At 39.9% G+C, this 16727-nt stretch overlaps 1 protein-coding gene across 1 annotated transcript in view; it reads left to right on the forward strand.

Annotated features, from left to right (window-relative positions):
• The window catches only part of ADGRV1 (adhesion G protein-coupled receptor V1), a 697985-nt gene that overhangs the window by 201741 nt on the left and 479517 nt on the right, over nt 1-16727 (forward strand). The window contains exons 46-52 of the mRNA XM_066381830.1: nt 351-508; nt 599-745; nt 1079-1186; nt 4913-5177; nt 5877-5999; nt 12552-12774; nt 13093-13297. Coding sequence (XP_066237927.1) covers nt 351-508; nt 599-745; nt 1079-1186; nt 4913-5177; nt 5877-5999; nt 12552-12774; nt 13093-13297 — 1229 coding nt within the window. The remainder of the gene's footprint in view (nt 1-350; nt 509-598; nt 746-1078; nt 1187-4912; nt 5178-5876; nt 6000-12551; nt 12775-13092; nt 13298-16727) is intronic.

The raw sequence follows: 16727 nt of genomic DNA on the forward strand, positions 1-16727 counted from the left end.
GGAAGAAAAAGTGTGAAGTGAATGAGGCAGAAGTAAACTTTAGAGTAGATATTGGGTTTAGAAATAAGGGGAGTTCTGAGTTTCAAGACTGGGTCATTCAGAAAGTTAAGAACAAGTTATGGACATCTGTCTTAATTTTAGGGTTAATGAAAGCTTTGAGTGGTTTAGGCATTGGGGAAGGTTACTGTGCATACATAGCGTAAGGTTGTATGATTCCATTGGCACTTTGAAGATATTCCCAGTGCCATATAAAGAATGATAAACTTAGAATAATAAATTTAGGATGGATAAAGCTCGGAAGACATTATATACTAAAAATCATATATATATACATGATTTGTGTTTTTCAGGGGGAATGGATATTGTGTTTTCCATATTTCAAAGTTTTTCCGATGCATCGACTTCTGGCTGGTGTTTTTTTACATTGGAAGATTCAATATATGGTGTAATGTTAAGAAAAGGGTTGTCTACTGTTTACAGATGGCAAGGGGTTTTTATGCCATTTCAGGTATGCATTGCTTAATTTTACAGTATATAAAATATGTATAAGTAATGTTAAATGCCTTGTGAATTACTGTTGTTTTTTCTTATTTCCTAGGATTTAAATGTAGAAAATCCTAAAATGTGTGAGACCTTTCATATTGGTCTATCTCCCTACTTTGTGATTACTCATGAAGAAAGAAATGAAGAAAAACCTTCAGTTAACAGTGTGTATACATTCACATCCGGACACAAATTATTCCTGGTAAAAGAAAAAACAAAAACTACTCTTTTTTGTAGATTGCTTTATTTAAAAGATAAATTAGATTTGTAAGCTTGATCTAAATAAAAGATAATGTATGTCCTACGATCAAGTGAAAAAGGGCTTTTTGCAAGTTGATACATATTTGAACAAGGTTTCCTAATCCAGGGATGTTTTTGTCTTTCTTAAAAATGATCCCTAGATTGGCATATCAAGGGGTCAGAATGATTTTTCAATTTGAACTTCAAATACTAACTCATCCTGTTACAGTATTCAATCCTTTTTGGTTATATTCTACTTTAAAGTTTTATTCCTACTCTTCTGTCTTCCTTGCAGGTACAAACAATAATTATTTTGGAGAGTTCTCAAGTAAGATATTTTACTTTCAACAGTCAAGATTACTTAATTGTTGCAAGTCAACGAAATGATTCTGAATTCACACAGGTTTGATTCTTTTAAAATAAAATATTTTTTAATACTATAATTGAAGCTCATTAAAGATATAATCTGGCCTGACCAGGTGGTAGCGCAGTGGTTTGAGCTTCGAACTGGGATGTGGAGGACCCAAGTTTGAGACCCTGAGGTCGCAGGCTTGAGCGCGGGCTCATCTGGTTTGAGCAAAAGCTCACCAGCTTGGACCCAAGGTCTCTGGCTTGAGCAAGGGGTTACTTAGTCTACTGAAGGCCCACGGTCAAGGCACATATGAGAAAGCAATCAATGAATAACTAAGGTGTCTCAGCGAAAAACTAAAGACTGATGCTTCTCATCTCTTCATTCCTGTCTGTCTGTCCCTGTCTATCCCTCTTTGTGACACTCTCTCTGTCTCTGGAAAAAAAAAATAGTCTGTAGGTTTAACATAAAATAGTACCATGATTTGGAATAAAGTAGTAAAGTAGAATATAGATCTTGATTAGTTACAGTTAATTTTTAAACAATAGTTGTGAATATTATACTATCTTTAAGAGCCATAGCATGTGTAACAAAAAGTCTTAACATCATAAGTAAAATTTAATTAATTTGTGATATGTTATGGAGAAAAATCACACAAATAGATTGTGTCACTAAAAATTCATGACTGACATTGCCAAATGGGCACTCAGCAGCACCTCCCGAATTCCTTTACTCTCTAGTAAATTACATCTCATAATGCACACTAAAGGTACTATTTGATAATTTTTGTCCCTCCCCAAACTCCCATACCTGCCTTTCATGTTCTCACTTTGAAATAAAAGTTACCAGAAGCCCTGGCCGGTTGACTTAGTGGTAGAGCGTTGGCCCAGCATGTGTAAGTCCTGGGTTTGATTCCTGGCCAGGGCACACAGAAGAAGCACCCATCTGCTTCTCCACCCTTCCCCCTCTCCTTCCTCTCTCTCTCTCTCTCTCTCTCTCTCTTTGTCTCCCACAGCCAAGGCTGCATTGGAACAAAGTTGGGTGGGGCACTGAGGATGGCTCTGTGGCCTTGCTAGAATGGCTCTGGTTGCGACAGAGCAACGCCCCAGATGGGCAGAGCATTGCCCCCTAGTGGACGTGCTGGGTGGATCCCGGTCTGGTGCATGCGGGAGTCTGTTTCCCCACTGCTCACTTTAGGAAAAAAAAAAAAAAAGTTACCATCGACCTGGAACGCTGAGGTCGCCTGTTCGATACCCTGGGCTTGCCTGGTCAAGGCACATATGGGAGTTAATGCTTCCTGCCCCTCCCTCTCTCTCTCTCTCCTCTCTGAAAATTGAATAAATAAAATCTTTAAAAAATAAAAAGTTCCCAGAGAGGAGGTTACTGATCTCCCAACACCAAATTCAGAAATCCTCTTGAAACCCAGTCCTATTCTGCCAGTCTCCTCGCATAGCTGCCCTCTGCTTTCAGAAGGTTTTGTATTACCTTTATGTCGGCATCACCAGCATCTCTCTGAATATATAGGGTTATTACAATCAGCATAAATTCTGGAACTCTAAGCTTACAAGGAGGTTCCGCTACTGAACCTTTTTACATTCTGTTTCATTTGAAAGAATTGTCTCCTTGCTTTGTTTTTACTTCCTCATGGTCACTGGTGACCATGAGAGTTGCAGAATCAGTGGATGTTTTTCAGCTGTTTTCTTACAGTACTACCCATTGCCTGTGACAATCAGTTTCCCCAGATTTGAACCATCGCTTCTCTTAATTTCTAAAAGAGATAAAGATACCACAAAGACATTCCCTTTCTTTCTCTGTCCATTACCAGTTCTCTCTGCCTTTTCTGAACTTGGAGTTTTTCAGGCTCAGTTTTAGTTCAAAATTTTTAAAATTTTTTCTTCATTCACTCTGGGTGATTTTATCAATCCTGTGACTGTAAATGTCAGCTATTGGCTAATGTCTTCCAATTTTATTCGTAGCCATTTCTCTGTATTCAGACTTACTGCCTTATATATCTAACTGCCTATTGGCATCTCCACTTGATGTATTTTAGGTATTAAAGATTTAACATAATATCCCCACTAAACTTTGGATTTTCTCTATGAAACTCGTTCAGTGCTTGCTTTCATAGCAACCTCATAAATGCCGTTGCACTGGGATATATTTTTCTTGATTACTCCTTTTTCTTCATTTACATCTAATTTATTATTAAGTGATTTTTTATTATATCTTCCAGTGATTGGGTACAGACATTTTCTCCCATCTCCCCTCCCTCCTTCCCTTCCTCCCTCCTTCCCTCCCTCCCTCCCTCCCTCCCTCCCTCCCTCCCTCATCAAGGTCCCATCATTGCTCACCCACACTGTTAGGGTAGCCTCTAACTGCTTCCAGAACTTACCTCACCTCCTCAGATCTATTGCTTAAGTGGCTGGAGTAATACTTTAAAAAATTAATATTGTGTTACTCCTTATTTTAAAAGTCACTGATTTCCAATTATACTTAGTAAAAATCTAAGTTATTTAGTAGGACTATAAGTAATCATATCTTCTTATTTGTCCAGCACACAGTATTGGATAATGCCTGTTGTCCCGATATATGATTAATATTGTCCCTTTCGCTCTCTCAAGGATCCCTGTGATAAATTATATTGTCACTCTAACAGAAGATACCTCATGATTGTACCTCTCTAGTCTTACTGGTCTTCATTCCCCCGGTACTATCAGCTTCCTTCCAGTCGGACAGTCTTTATTCAAATAATGACAGACCTTCTGCCTTGGAAATTTTGTCATTCTCTCTACCTTTATTTCCCCAGTACACCCATGATTCTCTATTACACCATTCCAATTGTTATCATTAGCACTTTTATCAGTTTTATAATTTTACTTTTAATTATTGATGTTTGCCTTTTACTAATATTTAATATCCATAAAGGGAGAAATTACTTTAGTCATAACTCCTAGCATGGTGCCTGGCTCATATAAGGTTCCTAGTTATTGACTGAATAAATATAATTCTTTCTGAAATTGACCGGGTTATACAGGCAGTCCTTGGGTTACAAACAGATAGGTTCTGGAGGTTTGTTCTTAAGTTGAATTTGTATGAAGGTTGAAACAGGTACATTTATCTATTAAATACAACTTAGATGTTTGTCGTCACATAGTATTTATTTTTACCTTTCTCTGCATATAAATACTTAAACATTTTCAAACCTACAGGACCTATCTCATTTGTGACTCAGGACTGCCTATATCAGAAACCAGGTAGATTTGGGATTTTCCTTTAATTTTAAATGTATGAACACTCACCCTGAAACCTTGTATGCATTGCCACCTTCAGGACTAAAAAGTTTAGGTGTTTCTTTTTATAGAGGGTAATGAATAATATTGCAGCATCAAAAGGTTTCCTATTGAGTTCTACATTTTTTTATATTTAAATTAATTATCTCCTCTTTCTAAAGAAGGCTTCCCCTTGTCTTGCGATCACCGACCTCTGCCTAGATGTCTATTTGAAACTGATTTATTTTCAAATAACTTTTTAAAAACTTATTCTACATGTATGTCCTCTCTCTCTCTCTCTCTCTCTCTCTCTCTCTCACACACACACACACACACACACACACAGATAAAAAGAGGGAGAGAGCTTTAGTTTTGCTATTTTCACATTTATGAAAATATCCTCCCAACCAAATTAACAGGTCGAGGAGAATAAACATATGATATTGGTTAAATTCTCACAAAGGCTAAATTCTTACTTCTGAAGGATTTTGCGTTTGAACATTCCCTATAGGTCTACAGATGGAATGGAGGAAGCTTTGTGTTGCATCAGACACTCCCTGTCCAGGGTGTGCTGGCCATGGCCTTGTTCTCCAGAGGAGGCTCTGTGTTCTTAGCCATTTCCCAGGCTCAGCCCAGGCTCAATTCCCTTCTGCTCAGATGGTCTGGCAATGAGTTCATTCACTTTCAAGAAGTACTGATCAGGGGAACATCACAAGTCGAGGCCTTGACTTCAGGCGATGATATTTACTTAATTTTTGCCAGAAGAATCTTTCTAGGTAAGAAGATATAGTGTTTGCAATGTATGCATAATTATTTTCAAAATAACCTAGCATTCGCCTGTATGTTCATATGAAAATGCTCTTAAAATAAATTTTAGTTAATTCAGAGTGTTTCTTGATGTGTAATTATTGGCTGTCAGCTACAAATTGATTTTGGGTAAGTGTTATGTCCATAATCTTCAGGTGTTCTGAACCACTACTTTAAAGATACGAAAGTCAAATTTGGGATGGGTGAGTAAAGTAGAAAGTTAAAAAGCTCTATGAAGACCATATACCCATCTTTTATATGACTGTATGTGGGTGTCATGGATAATTTATAGTAGTAATAAATAGTAGTTATCAACTTGTAATAGACATTAAATGTTCATTGAATATGAATATACTTTTTTTCTGCTTAGTGTAACATTCATAAATAAAATTCTAGCATTCTTAAAAAATAAAACCTTTGCTGCTTTTTTCTGATATCAGTCCTGATTAGTGGCTTTGTGTATACTTCGTGTGGTAGATGCAGAGAGGCTTGATGTATTTCCTACTAAGTTGTATTTCTGTTTAATTGAGTGAATTCTTAGGAATGTCCGACCTGTTACATTTGTTCTTTTAAGTAAATTTAATGTTTTTATTATACTTTTACTGTGTAATTGTCATTTTTTTCTGTAACTTTTGCCTTCAGATTTGACTTTTATTTCATTGTTGTAGGAGATCAAAATTCAATTGATATTTTCATCTGGGAGCCAGGACAATCTTCTTTTAGATATTTTCAGTCCCTGGATTTTACTCCTGTGAATAAGATCCACCCCTTCACACCAGCCTCAGGCATAGGTAAGGGCTTTTCAGCTGCCACCGAGTGCTGAGAGCAGTGTGGAAAGCTAGAAGGATTCTAATCACATTGCTAGACACTGGTTATTTTAATAAATATATAAAATCAAGATCTTGACAATAGTATTTCCAGTAATGGTAGAACTCCGAAGGACTGATACTGTTAAAATGGGGATTATGCATAAGAAGAATGAGAATTATTAAACATGGGGGAAATGCTAGTGAAGCATAAGGGAAGACCATACATTACTTCAGGGAAGGATGAAGAGTGACTTGACATACATATTTTTAACTATAGAGGTATTTATAAGGGGACAGGAAGTATGTGCACCGAAGAATTTTTATAAAGTCAAAAATGGTTGTGAGAATTGTACCATCCTTCTTCACTCTCCCAACTGTCTTCAATCATCCGAAATCAGTTTTTGGGTTTCTGTGCTATCTGCTACCCATCAGAAATATAAGTGTGTTTTTTTTTGTTTTGTTTTGTTTTGTTTTTGACACAGAGAGAGGGACAGACAGACAGGAAGGGAGAGAGATGAGAAGCATCATTTCTTCGTTGCAGCTCCTTAGTTGTTCTCTGATTGCTTTCTCATATGTACCTTGATGGGGTGTAGAGGGCTCCAGCTTAGTCAATGACCCTTTACTCAAGCCAATGAACTTGGGCTCAAGCCAGTGACGTTGGGCTCAAGCCAGTGACCTTGGGCTTCAAGCCAATGACCTTTGGGCTCAAGCCAGAGACCTTTGGGATCAAGCTAGTGACCATGGGATCATGTCCATGATCCATGCTCAAGCCAGCGACCCCTTGCTCAAGCTGGAGAGCCTGTGCTCAACCCGGATGAGCCCACACACAAGCTGGCAACCTCAGGGTTTCAAACCTGGGTCTTCCAACGTCCCAGACTGACGCTCTATCCACTGTGCCACCGCCTGCTCAGGTATAAGCAGTTTTTTTAATCTCATTAGTTTCTGATGAATTCTTGAGAATCCAAGTGGTTAATGCTGTCTGGAGGCTGTAGAATTATTTTAGGGTTGGCAAGGAGCCACACAGCTGTGCCAGTGACAGTAAGGCAAAGAAGCCCAGGGCACTGGCATTGTGACTAGTGGTGCTGCCTCCCACAGCAGGTGAACAGTGAGAGGGCACACTCAGAGTCAGCATGTCTCTTGTCAAAGGTCCCAGAGGAATTGGGGGCCTAAGCTGAATGGCTCAGCAGGCAAATATGGATACTCAAAGTTCCACTTTTAAACTGAAATGTAGAAATTCTGTATGAATTAAACTGCACATTTATTAATTAGATATTACATGTAAGTCACTGTTTAAAGTTATGAAGAATTTCTCACCTTCATAGGTTTAATATCTAGTTGGAAAAGCAAGAAAAATATTAAGATAAAAATTCAAGGTAGAGTCCCGATCCCATTTGCTGTGTGAGTAGAAGAACTGGAGCGGTTCAGGCATCCCGGAGAAGATCTTGAACAATCCCTGGGTAACTCGACAGGAGATATGGTGGGCGGGGGAAAAGGTATGAGCAGAAGTGAAGGCCAGAGTGTCTGTGGTATTGAGGGCACAGCAGGCAGACTAGTGTGGTGGGACGAGGGTTCGAGTCAGAGTGTGGTGGTTAGGCTGGAGACGCTCTGGAGCCTGTCCACACAAGCAGACCCGGAGTGTCGGCGGGGCTTGGCCCGTGCTCCAGATGGTCTACTTCCCAGACATTTTGGTCTTAGGAACTTTTTACCCCCATAAAATTTGAGACCTCAGAGTTTTTGTTTGTGTGTGTATCTACTAATATTCAGTGTATTAGAAACTAAATAGAGAAATTCAAAGATATTTACTTATTCTTTTAAGAATAACAGCAATAAACTTATTACATGTGAACATAAATAACATGTTTTATTTTTATAAAAACTATATTTTCCAAAACAAAAATGCCTGTAAGAAGAGTGGTAATTCTTTTTTGTTTTTACAAATCTTATGTCTGGTTTAATAGATGATATCTGGATGTTTGTGTCTGCATTAGTATTTTTAACCTGTTGCAATAATATCAATCATGTGGCCTTTGCAAAATCCCACTGTGCACTCCTAAAAGAGTGAGAGTGAAGTGGACAAATAACACCTGAGCATTATTACGAACACACAGGCCATCTCTCACAGGCTGTCTTTAAGGGCCTCAAGGACTTTTAAGTGTCCCCAGACAATATTCTGAGTTTACAGAGGTAGAGAAATCCTTGCAGGCGTTTTAAAGACAAGTGATGATCAAAGTCACGTTGCACAACTCTGCCTATCTTTGGTGCATAGAACATGCTGGATGCAGAAGTTTGTAACTGCTCAGCTGGAGTTGGTAGAGAGCCTGTGTGGGTGATTGGAGGTGTGGAACTGAAATCAGGAGGAAATCAATTAGAGGTTTAGATTTTGGGGTACTTGAACTCCCAAAAGTTAAATGATGTTGAAAAGAGTAGAGGCTTTAGCACAAATACAAGTTTGTTCTTGCGTTTTTTTTAGATGCCTGACTATTGCCATCTGTCAGGCATGGTAACCTTTGGGCAGTGCCACCTCAACTGTTAACCAGGAATCAGGTTATTTACCTCTCATTTTTTATGATAAATTTATTGGGGTGGCATTGATTAATAAAATTATACTGGTTTCAAGTGTACAATTCTATGATACATTGTATATTGCATTGAGTGTTCACCTCCCCAAGTCAAATCTCTTCCTGTCACCATATGTTTGATGCCCTTTACCCTTTACTACCTTTTTATAGTTTGTCTCATTTTACCTCGTTTTCATGTGTCCTCTTCCCCTCTCGGCCCTGGTGCCCAGGCTCTCCCAGACCCCAGCCACCTCCCATGTGGATGGTTATGTGCCCTCTGGCCTGCACACCAGGTTCACAGTGCTGTTGGAGCTCAGTGTCTCTCTCTGTGCTGCTCATCCTCTCCTTAAATAACTTCTCTTTGCATTGTCGGCCTCTGACAGGCCTCACCTGTGTGTTCTGCTGTGAGAAACAACTTGAGTGACGTGCTCATCATTCTCTCTCTCAACAACTGATTCACGGAATAAATGCTGCCGCTTTGTGTTTGTGTTGTTTTTGTCTACTTGTACTTTAATGGTGTACCTTTGTCATTTTTACTTCTCTTAAAAAAGTTTTTTAAAGTTTATTTTTATTTAGTTTTTATTTATTCATTTTAGAGAGGGAGAGAGAGAGAGAGAGAGGACAGAGAGAGAGAGAGAGAAAAGGGGGGAGGAGCAGGAAGCATCAACTCCCACATGTGCCTTGACCAGGCAAGCCAGGGGTTGCAAACCAGTGACCTCAGCGTTCCAGGCTGAGGCTTTATCCACTGCGCCACCGCAGGTCAGGCAAACTTCAAGTTTTCAAATGGACTAACATAATCTACTTGAGTCACTTATTATAATTCAAAATAGTTGCCTAATGAATGTTTTTTAAGGATGAGGAGTTCTACCTGAATGGGCCATTAATTGAAGTAATAGAATTCTTTTTAAAGACTTTAAAAAAACAGAATAGGTACACTTTCTAAAATAATTTGTGAAAAAATCTGCCAGAGGCTTATTAAGGGACCCATTGTGAGGTCTCTTTATTTCTTTTGTTTCTGTGACTTGAGATTCTAGAAGTATGAAAAGATTACAGGTAATTATTTAAAATGGCTTATTATAGACCCCTTGAAAGCTGAAATTATGCATTAAATAATATTCAAGGATTTTCTTATTTTGAATGTGTCAAATATTTTATTAAAAGCATTAGATTGGAGCCATGACTATGAGGATTACATATTAATTCTTGTTAATGACTTGACAGAGATTATTGGGTGGTGGCTGAATTCTTTAAATGGAAGAAAAAGAATGAATATGACAAAGGCTGCAAGGACATGTAAATGTATCTCCCCCTTCCCACTTATCTCCTTTTATTATTTAATATATATTTTTAGTGCCGCTTAGATGCCAAGCACAATGGTAGACCCCAAGGAAACATGGGTAAGCAAAATCAGATATCATCTTTGCCCTGAAGAAGTTCAACATGTAATAGGGAAGAGAGACGTTAAGTAAAATCACAGAAATTAACTGCTATGAAAGAGTAGAGTACTCCCATAACACAAAGCAGAGAGGGCTTGACCTGGTCTAAGGGACGCCCAGAAAACTTCCTTTCTTGAGAAACTTTTAATTGTGAAATATAGGATGAGTAGGTGTTGATGAGGCAGAGCTGAACACGGGCAGGCTTTGGATTGAGGGAACAGCATATCCAGAGTTGGACTGTAGCAGTTAGCATGAGCTTTTCAAGGACCAGGGAGAAGGCAAGGTGGCGGTGAGGGGAGAGTGGTGCAGGGTAAACTGAAGATGTAATTAGATAGGCCAGAGATGGACTTAAAGGATTTTTACCTTCACCCTAAAAGTATTGGGGTGCCTTTTATTTGAGGTTAATGAGGAGATGGAGAAATAGGGACAGGGAGAGAAACAGACTTGTGTGTGTGAGTATGAGTGAGTGTGTGTGTGAAAAAGGGAAGTTTGCCATGCGAGAAGATTAGAGGCTTTTGCCATGCGAAAAGATTAGAGGCTGGGAGATTGCAAGGAAGTAAACAGAGAGTATTGTAAGGTTGGTGGATAATGGGGAATGGTCACGTGGGGAACCCAGGCCCTGAACTTTGGCTAGGACCGCCCACAACCAAGCTCGCCAAAAGGAGGCTTCACAGGAACCGTTTGGAAAAAAGAGATCGTCTGCCAGCCAGTGGGATTTCACCACGTCATGTTAGCTCCACTTCCCTAGAGGGACCCTTTAAATATCTCCCACCCGGTTTAATCCGTGCAACTTCCCTGGCCTCCATCTTTCTTTCTTCGGGGCCAGGGAACATTGCCGGGCGGGATGCGCGCTCTGTACTCAATAAAGCCGTTTGCTATTCCATACTTTGTGGCTCTGGCCTCTTCCTTCCTTCTCGGCGGGGGGAAAAATACCTTACAAGTATCTCAGGGTTAATCATAATCATTGATGTTAAGCATACGTTAGTGTCTGATTTTGCCTGCGACTATGGAATCAATTAACCTTGAGAGATGCTGAGATCTCCGTGAGGAGTTTGCTCTGTACCGAATGTCTCCAGTTTTACAGAGCTTTATGAAAAATATATGATCATTTGAAAATACAAAATTTTTTAGTAACCGCCTTTTATGCAACATTCACTAAATTGCAATAGTAGTTAAACTAATTCCTATAAATAAATATAATCAGTTCTTGGTATTTAAGAGTAAGAATATATTTTCCATTTTATCCTATTATTCAAAATTTTGAAAGAGACTCATGATTCCTAGTTCTATGTGCTATTTTAATAACCATTCAATCTTATCTGATATCTTTATGTCCTGTGTATTTCAACAACTACTGGAATTTATTAATATTTCTCTGTGGTTTCTTACTTCCCAGTTTTAAGTGTGAAGATTTTTTAGTGTTGCATACAGTGTAGTAAGCCCCCTTCTCCTCCTAACTTCTATAAATACAAATATGTACAATTGCTTTGAATTATGAAGAGTGTGGTTTTCTAATTACATTTCCACAAAAGCATTGGCAGAACATACTCCAAGAATTTGTTCATATTCTTGACTTAACCACCTTTGAGAATTTATGAAGTGAAAATAATTAAAGAATAAATTGCCCTGGCTGGTTGGCTCAGTGGTAGAGCATTGGCCCGGTGTTTGGAAGTGTTGGGTTCGATTCGTGGCCAGGGCACACAGGAGAAGCGCCCATCTGCTTCTCCACCCTTCCCCCTCTCCTTTTTCTCTATCTCTCTCTTTCCCTCCCACAGCCAAGGCTCCATTGGAGTGAGGTTGGCCGGGGCACTGAGGATGGCTCCATGGCACTAGAATGGCTCCAGTTGCAATGGAGCAACGCTCCAGATGGGCAGAGCATCGCCCCCTGTTTGGCATGCTGGGTGGATCCAGTCAGGTGCATGCGGGAGTCTGTCTCTGCCTCCCCTCCTCTCACTTCAGAAAAATTAAAAAAAAAAAGAGTTAATATTGAAAAACTATATAGAAAACTATTATTAAATATATTTTAGATCAACCTTATAGGTTATATATTAAATGATAAATTTGAATGCTGTGTGGCAACATATAAAACTACATACATTATATGTATACAATAAATATAGTGTATTTAGACTTTTTATAACTCTGCCGATTATGAACTTATATAGATGGTGATTGGAAGGAAAATACAGAAATGAAACATTTAATGCTAGGATTGTGGGTATTTTGCACTTTCAAAAATATCTTAGCATGCTATTCAATAAATAAATATTTTGTTTAATAACAAGTCTAAAATCCATTTGTTTTACCATCCAAGGATCACTTTTTTAAGTGGATTTAGGGTATGTTGTCAGGCTGGCTTGATCATGCCATAGCATTTAAAAATTACTATTTACATTCAGTTATTTTAGAAATTGAATCATGTATTACTCAGAAATAAAATGGGACTTTGAGAATGGAAAGGTTTTGCTGTGGTGTTGATGTGGGGAGCATGTGAGGGGACGATTTATATTTCATTCCTGCTGTTTCCTTCCTTCCTGCAGTCCACATCCTTCTTGTTGGCCAAGCTGCGTCTGCTCTTTACTGCTGGAACTCAGAGCTGAGTCAGTTCTCTTTTATTCTGGAAGCACCTTCTGCTCATGATGCAGCTTCTTTTACAGTCAAGTCCCTTAATTCAAGCAAGAATATAATCGCTCTAGTGGGAGCCACCCATTCACACATGTATGAGCTGGCCTACGTCTCAAGCCAGTCTGATTTTATTCCTAGGTAGGTTCAGCGTTTTCTGCTGACGATGCTCACCATAATTTTATATGGCGCCTCATTTTTAAATCTTTATTTAATGACTGAAAAATGTATGAATGATGAGCTATTTATAAACCAGAAGTTGGGTCCTTATTCATAGTGCTAGTATTTATTCTACCAATTTAATTAGTATTATGTGAAAACTTCAGATTAAAATTTTATTTATTAAATGTGATTTTTCCAAACTTTAAATATCAATGTTATAAAAGCTTTATGAGTAATGTACTATGTATATGTCTATTACTTGTAGTTGACTTATTTTATACATTCTTCTTATGTCAGTTCAGGTGAACTGATATTTGAACCTGGTAACAGAGAAGCTGTAATCACAGTAAATATTCTTGATGATACAATTCCAGAGGAGGAAGAATCCTTCAGAGTTCAGCTTAAAAATCCCAAAGGAGGAGCAGAGATTGGTATTAATGGTTATGTCAAAATAACTATCCTGTCTAATGATGATGCTTATGGAGTTGTTGGATTTGCTCAGGTAATGAATCCGAAGAGCCCACACTTAGAAGTGAGCTTGCTGTATTCACTGTCTTTATGTATGGGTTGTTATCAGCACTGAAGGAGACATACTTCTTAGTATCTTAAGCCTCTCTTCCCTCCCTCTCCCTGCTTCACCCCCTGTTGTGCATTCTAAGCTGAATTCTACTGATGTCTTGCAATTTAGTCTTACACACTGTTCCCTCTGGGTCAATTTGTCCTAAACTTTATTTTTATGTATTAATTCCTTTTTATATGATTGAATTTAAAATATTATCCATTGGCCTTGGCCCAGAAGTTTGAATTTGCTGTTAGCCCTTTTTCCCAAAGGCTGGTGAATCAGATTCCAAACACATTACCTGCATGTATTTTACTGTCTGTGATGCTTTATTCTTTCTGTGGGATGGGAGGGAGATGTTTGTAACTATATGCGCATCGTATATACGGAGATGCCTTCTCCAGAGGAAGGAGAGCTGTGCAAATCTTCCAGGTCAACTTCTATGCCCAGACTTCATATTCCTTTACCAAATACAGTGTATTATTAAAAGGTCATTCACTCATATTGCATAATTGAGTCCTGTTTTCAAGGTAGATCCTGATTTATTAATTAGAGTTATAGTGGCAGCATTCCTGTGTCTTTCTCTGAAATATTCTGCAAGTAAGGAGACCCTAACTCAAACTGGCTTAAACACACAGAGCATGTCCACAGAGAAGGTGGGCTTTGAAATTGATTGGATATACTGTCACCATGGCTCAAATTCTTTTCTAGTCTTTACTTTGGTAACATGAAGCTGATCTTTCATTTTGTTGTTTGAAAGCTGATGTCCTTGTTGGGGCTACTGCTTTCTTGTTCAGGTGCAGTTAGGGAGAGTGAGATTCTTTATGTGGGTCTCAATGTAAGGAATGTTTCTCCTTCGCCGGAACTGGGTAACAAGTGTGTTTGCTCATTCATTTATTCATATGGCAGATATTTAACAGACACCTACTATGTGTCAAATACTGTTTCAGATGCGAGAGATATGTCAGAAAAGGAAACAATAAAAATATTTATCCTCATGGTTCTTAAATTATAGAGACTAGAGATGGGACAGGAGAGAAAGACGATGAACAGAGACACAGAAGCATCTGTAGCTATAGGGGATAGCAGTGAGTGCATAGAGAATCGTGAGGCAGGGAAGGCAGATGGAGAGGGTGTGTGGAAGGGGCTGGAAGTTGTGTGTAGATCTTCAGAGTGGAATATCGGGGTGGTCTGCTCTGAGGAAGTGAAATGAGGACAAAGGCCTGGAGGAGATGAGGAAGGGAGTTACACACACATCTTGGGGAAGCACAGTCACGGGGGAGAAAGCACGCACAGATGGAGTGGCCCTGAAGGAAGGCCCCGCCCGTCTGGGGCAGCAGGGAGATGGCGGTGGCTGACCTCTGCTAGGGCAGATGAGGTCCAGCAGGGGCATGGCCGGCACACTGGGCTAGGGGTGCCCGCCAGCAACGCTGGTTCAGAAACTTGCAAGGACTCACAGGACTCAGTATATTATTATTCTGATGACAGACTTATTACTCTAAAGGCTACCAAACAAAATCAGCTAAGGAAGAAGGCTCATGTGCTGAAGTCTGGAGGAAATTAGGTGCCAGTTTCCAGGAGTTCTCTCTCAGTGGAGTCACAAGAAGCACAGCTGCCCAGCATTGCGTTAGGTTGTGATAACACGTGAGAAGTGTTGCCAACCGGGGAAGCTCACTGGGGACTCACTCAGGGTTTCAATTGGGACTGATAATGTAGACTCCCTCGCCTATCACATAGCAAAATTCCACACTTCTGGGGAAGAAAAAAAATAGATGTTCAGCGTAAAGCACGTGGTGTGTTCAAACATTTCAGGCAGAGGGAGCTCATTACCAGCTCTGAGAATGGTGGGAACCCTTCTAAAACTTCAGGGTCCCACACACCAGCCAAGAGCCAGTCTTGTAAGCAGGCCTTTGGAAGGATACCGTAAGGCCTGCTGTGTTGCCTCTCCCTGCACGGCCCCTTAACATTGTAATGAATTTGGCCTCTGAGGGAAATGGGGAACTTTTGGGAGATCAGAGTAGAAGAGCAACATGATCTGACTTGCATTTCAAAAGGACACACCGCCAGAGATTTGAAAGTAGATTATAAATGGGCAAGGACAGAAACAACCAGTTCAGAGGGCAGTGCAACAAATGATAGAGCTATGGGAAGTGGGAATTTGCCCTTCAGCAAGATAGGGGCACCATGAAAGAGCAGTTTGGGGACTAAGAAAAGGAGTTTTTGACATACTAATGTCCTGAGTCAGTTGGTTGCAAGGGTTGTAGGGTCACTGTACCCAGCATGGCCATTGCTGAGCTCAAGGCAGATCAGCTTCCTCTCAGGCACCTCTGCCTCAGAAATATGATGTGAGCCGGATATGTAATTTTAAGTTTTCTAGTTGTTGGGCAGATAAAATATATTATGCTTACTTTGTTAAAGATGGCGCTGCCCACATGGAAGCCTTCACCCAGGTGATATTAATGTGTGTTGGGGGCGGGCTGTGGGCAGGCAGGATACTTGTAGCCTGGGGCTTGGTTTTGGGATTAAGCCTTTCCCACCCTTTTTGATGTGGGGTGGTGCAATCCCATCATGCCACAAAGAAGTGACTTTGTATTAGAGACTTCCCTATTTTGTATATTGGATTAAAGGTTTTGATTTCTACACTATAAAATGGGGGCAGAACAGGAGCTTGCTCTTGGTTCCTGAGATTAGCATGAGAGAGCAGAGAGAGCACAGCAGAGAGCAGAGAAAGGCCACGTGGAGGAGGCCATGGGAAGCAGCCAAGATGGCGGAGTGTTGAGTGAGAGGCCAGTTTGTGCAGAGTTTGTGTCGGGAGAAGGAAGGAGATGGGGAACAGAGATGAATAAGTCTAGTGAGCTAGAAACCTTTGATTCTAGGGAACTCGGATAGGTCAGTAGCTTTGTGAGCACTGAATGTGAGTGGGTTTTGGAGCCCAGTATATGTTTTTACTTGCCCGCTGTGTGCAAGCTAGGATTAAAGATGATGGCCCACCAGTTTTTGGCTCCATTGTTTCTTTAACGACTGTCCGAATCCAATGCGAATCTGCATGGGCCAGGCGGCTGTGATAGTGGCCGTGGACACTGGCTTTACACTAGTAGTCACATAAAAAGGAAAAATAAACCAGTGAAGTTATTAGTTTTAATACTATGTTTTATTTAACCCAGTATATTTGAAATATTATTTCAACATGTAATGAACATAAAATTATTGATCAAGTATTTTATATCTTAGCCCTGGCCAGTTGGCTCAGTGGTAGAGCGTTGGCCTGGCGTGTGGATGTCCTGGGTTCGATTCTTGGTCAGGGCACACAGGAGAAGCGCCCATCTGCTTGTCCATCCCTTCCCCTCTCCTTCCTCTCTGTCTCTCTCTTCCC

Source organism: Saccopteryx leptura, chromosome 4 (genome assembly GCF_036850995.1).
Source record: "Saccopteryx leptura isolate mSacLep1 chromosome 4, mSacLep1_pri_phased_curated, whole genome shotgun sequence".
NCBI classification, from domain to species: domain Eukaryota; kingdom Metazoa; phylum Chordata; class Mammalia; order Chiroptera; family Emballonuridae; genus Saccopteryx; species Saccopteryx leptura.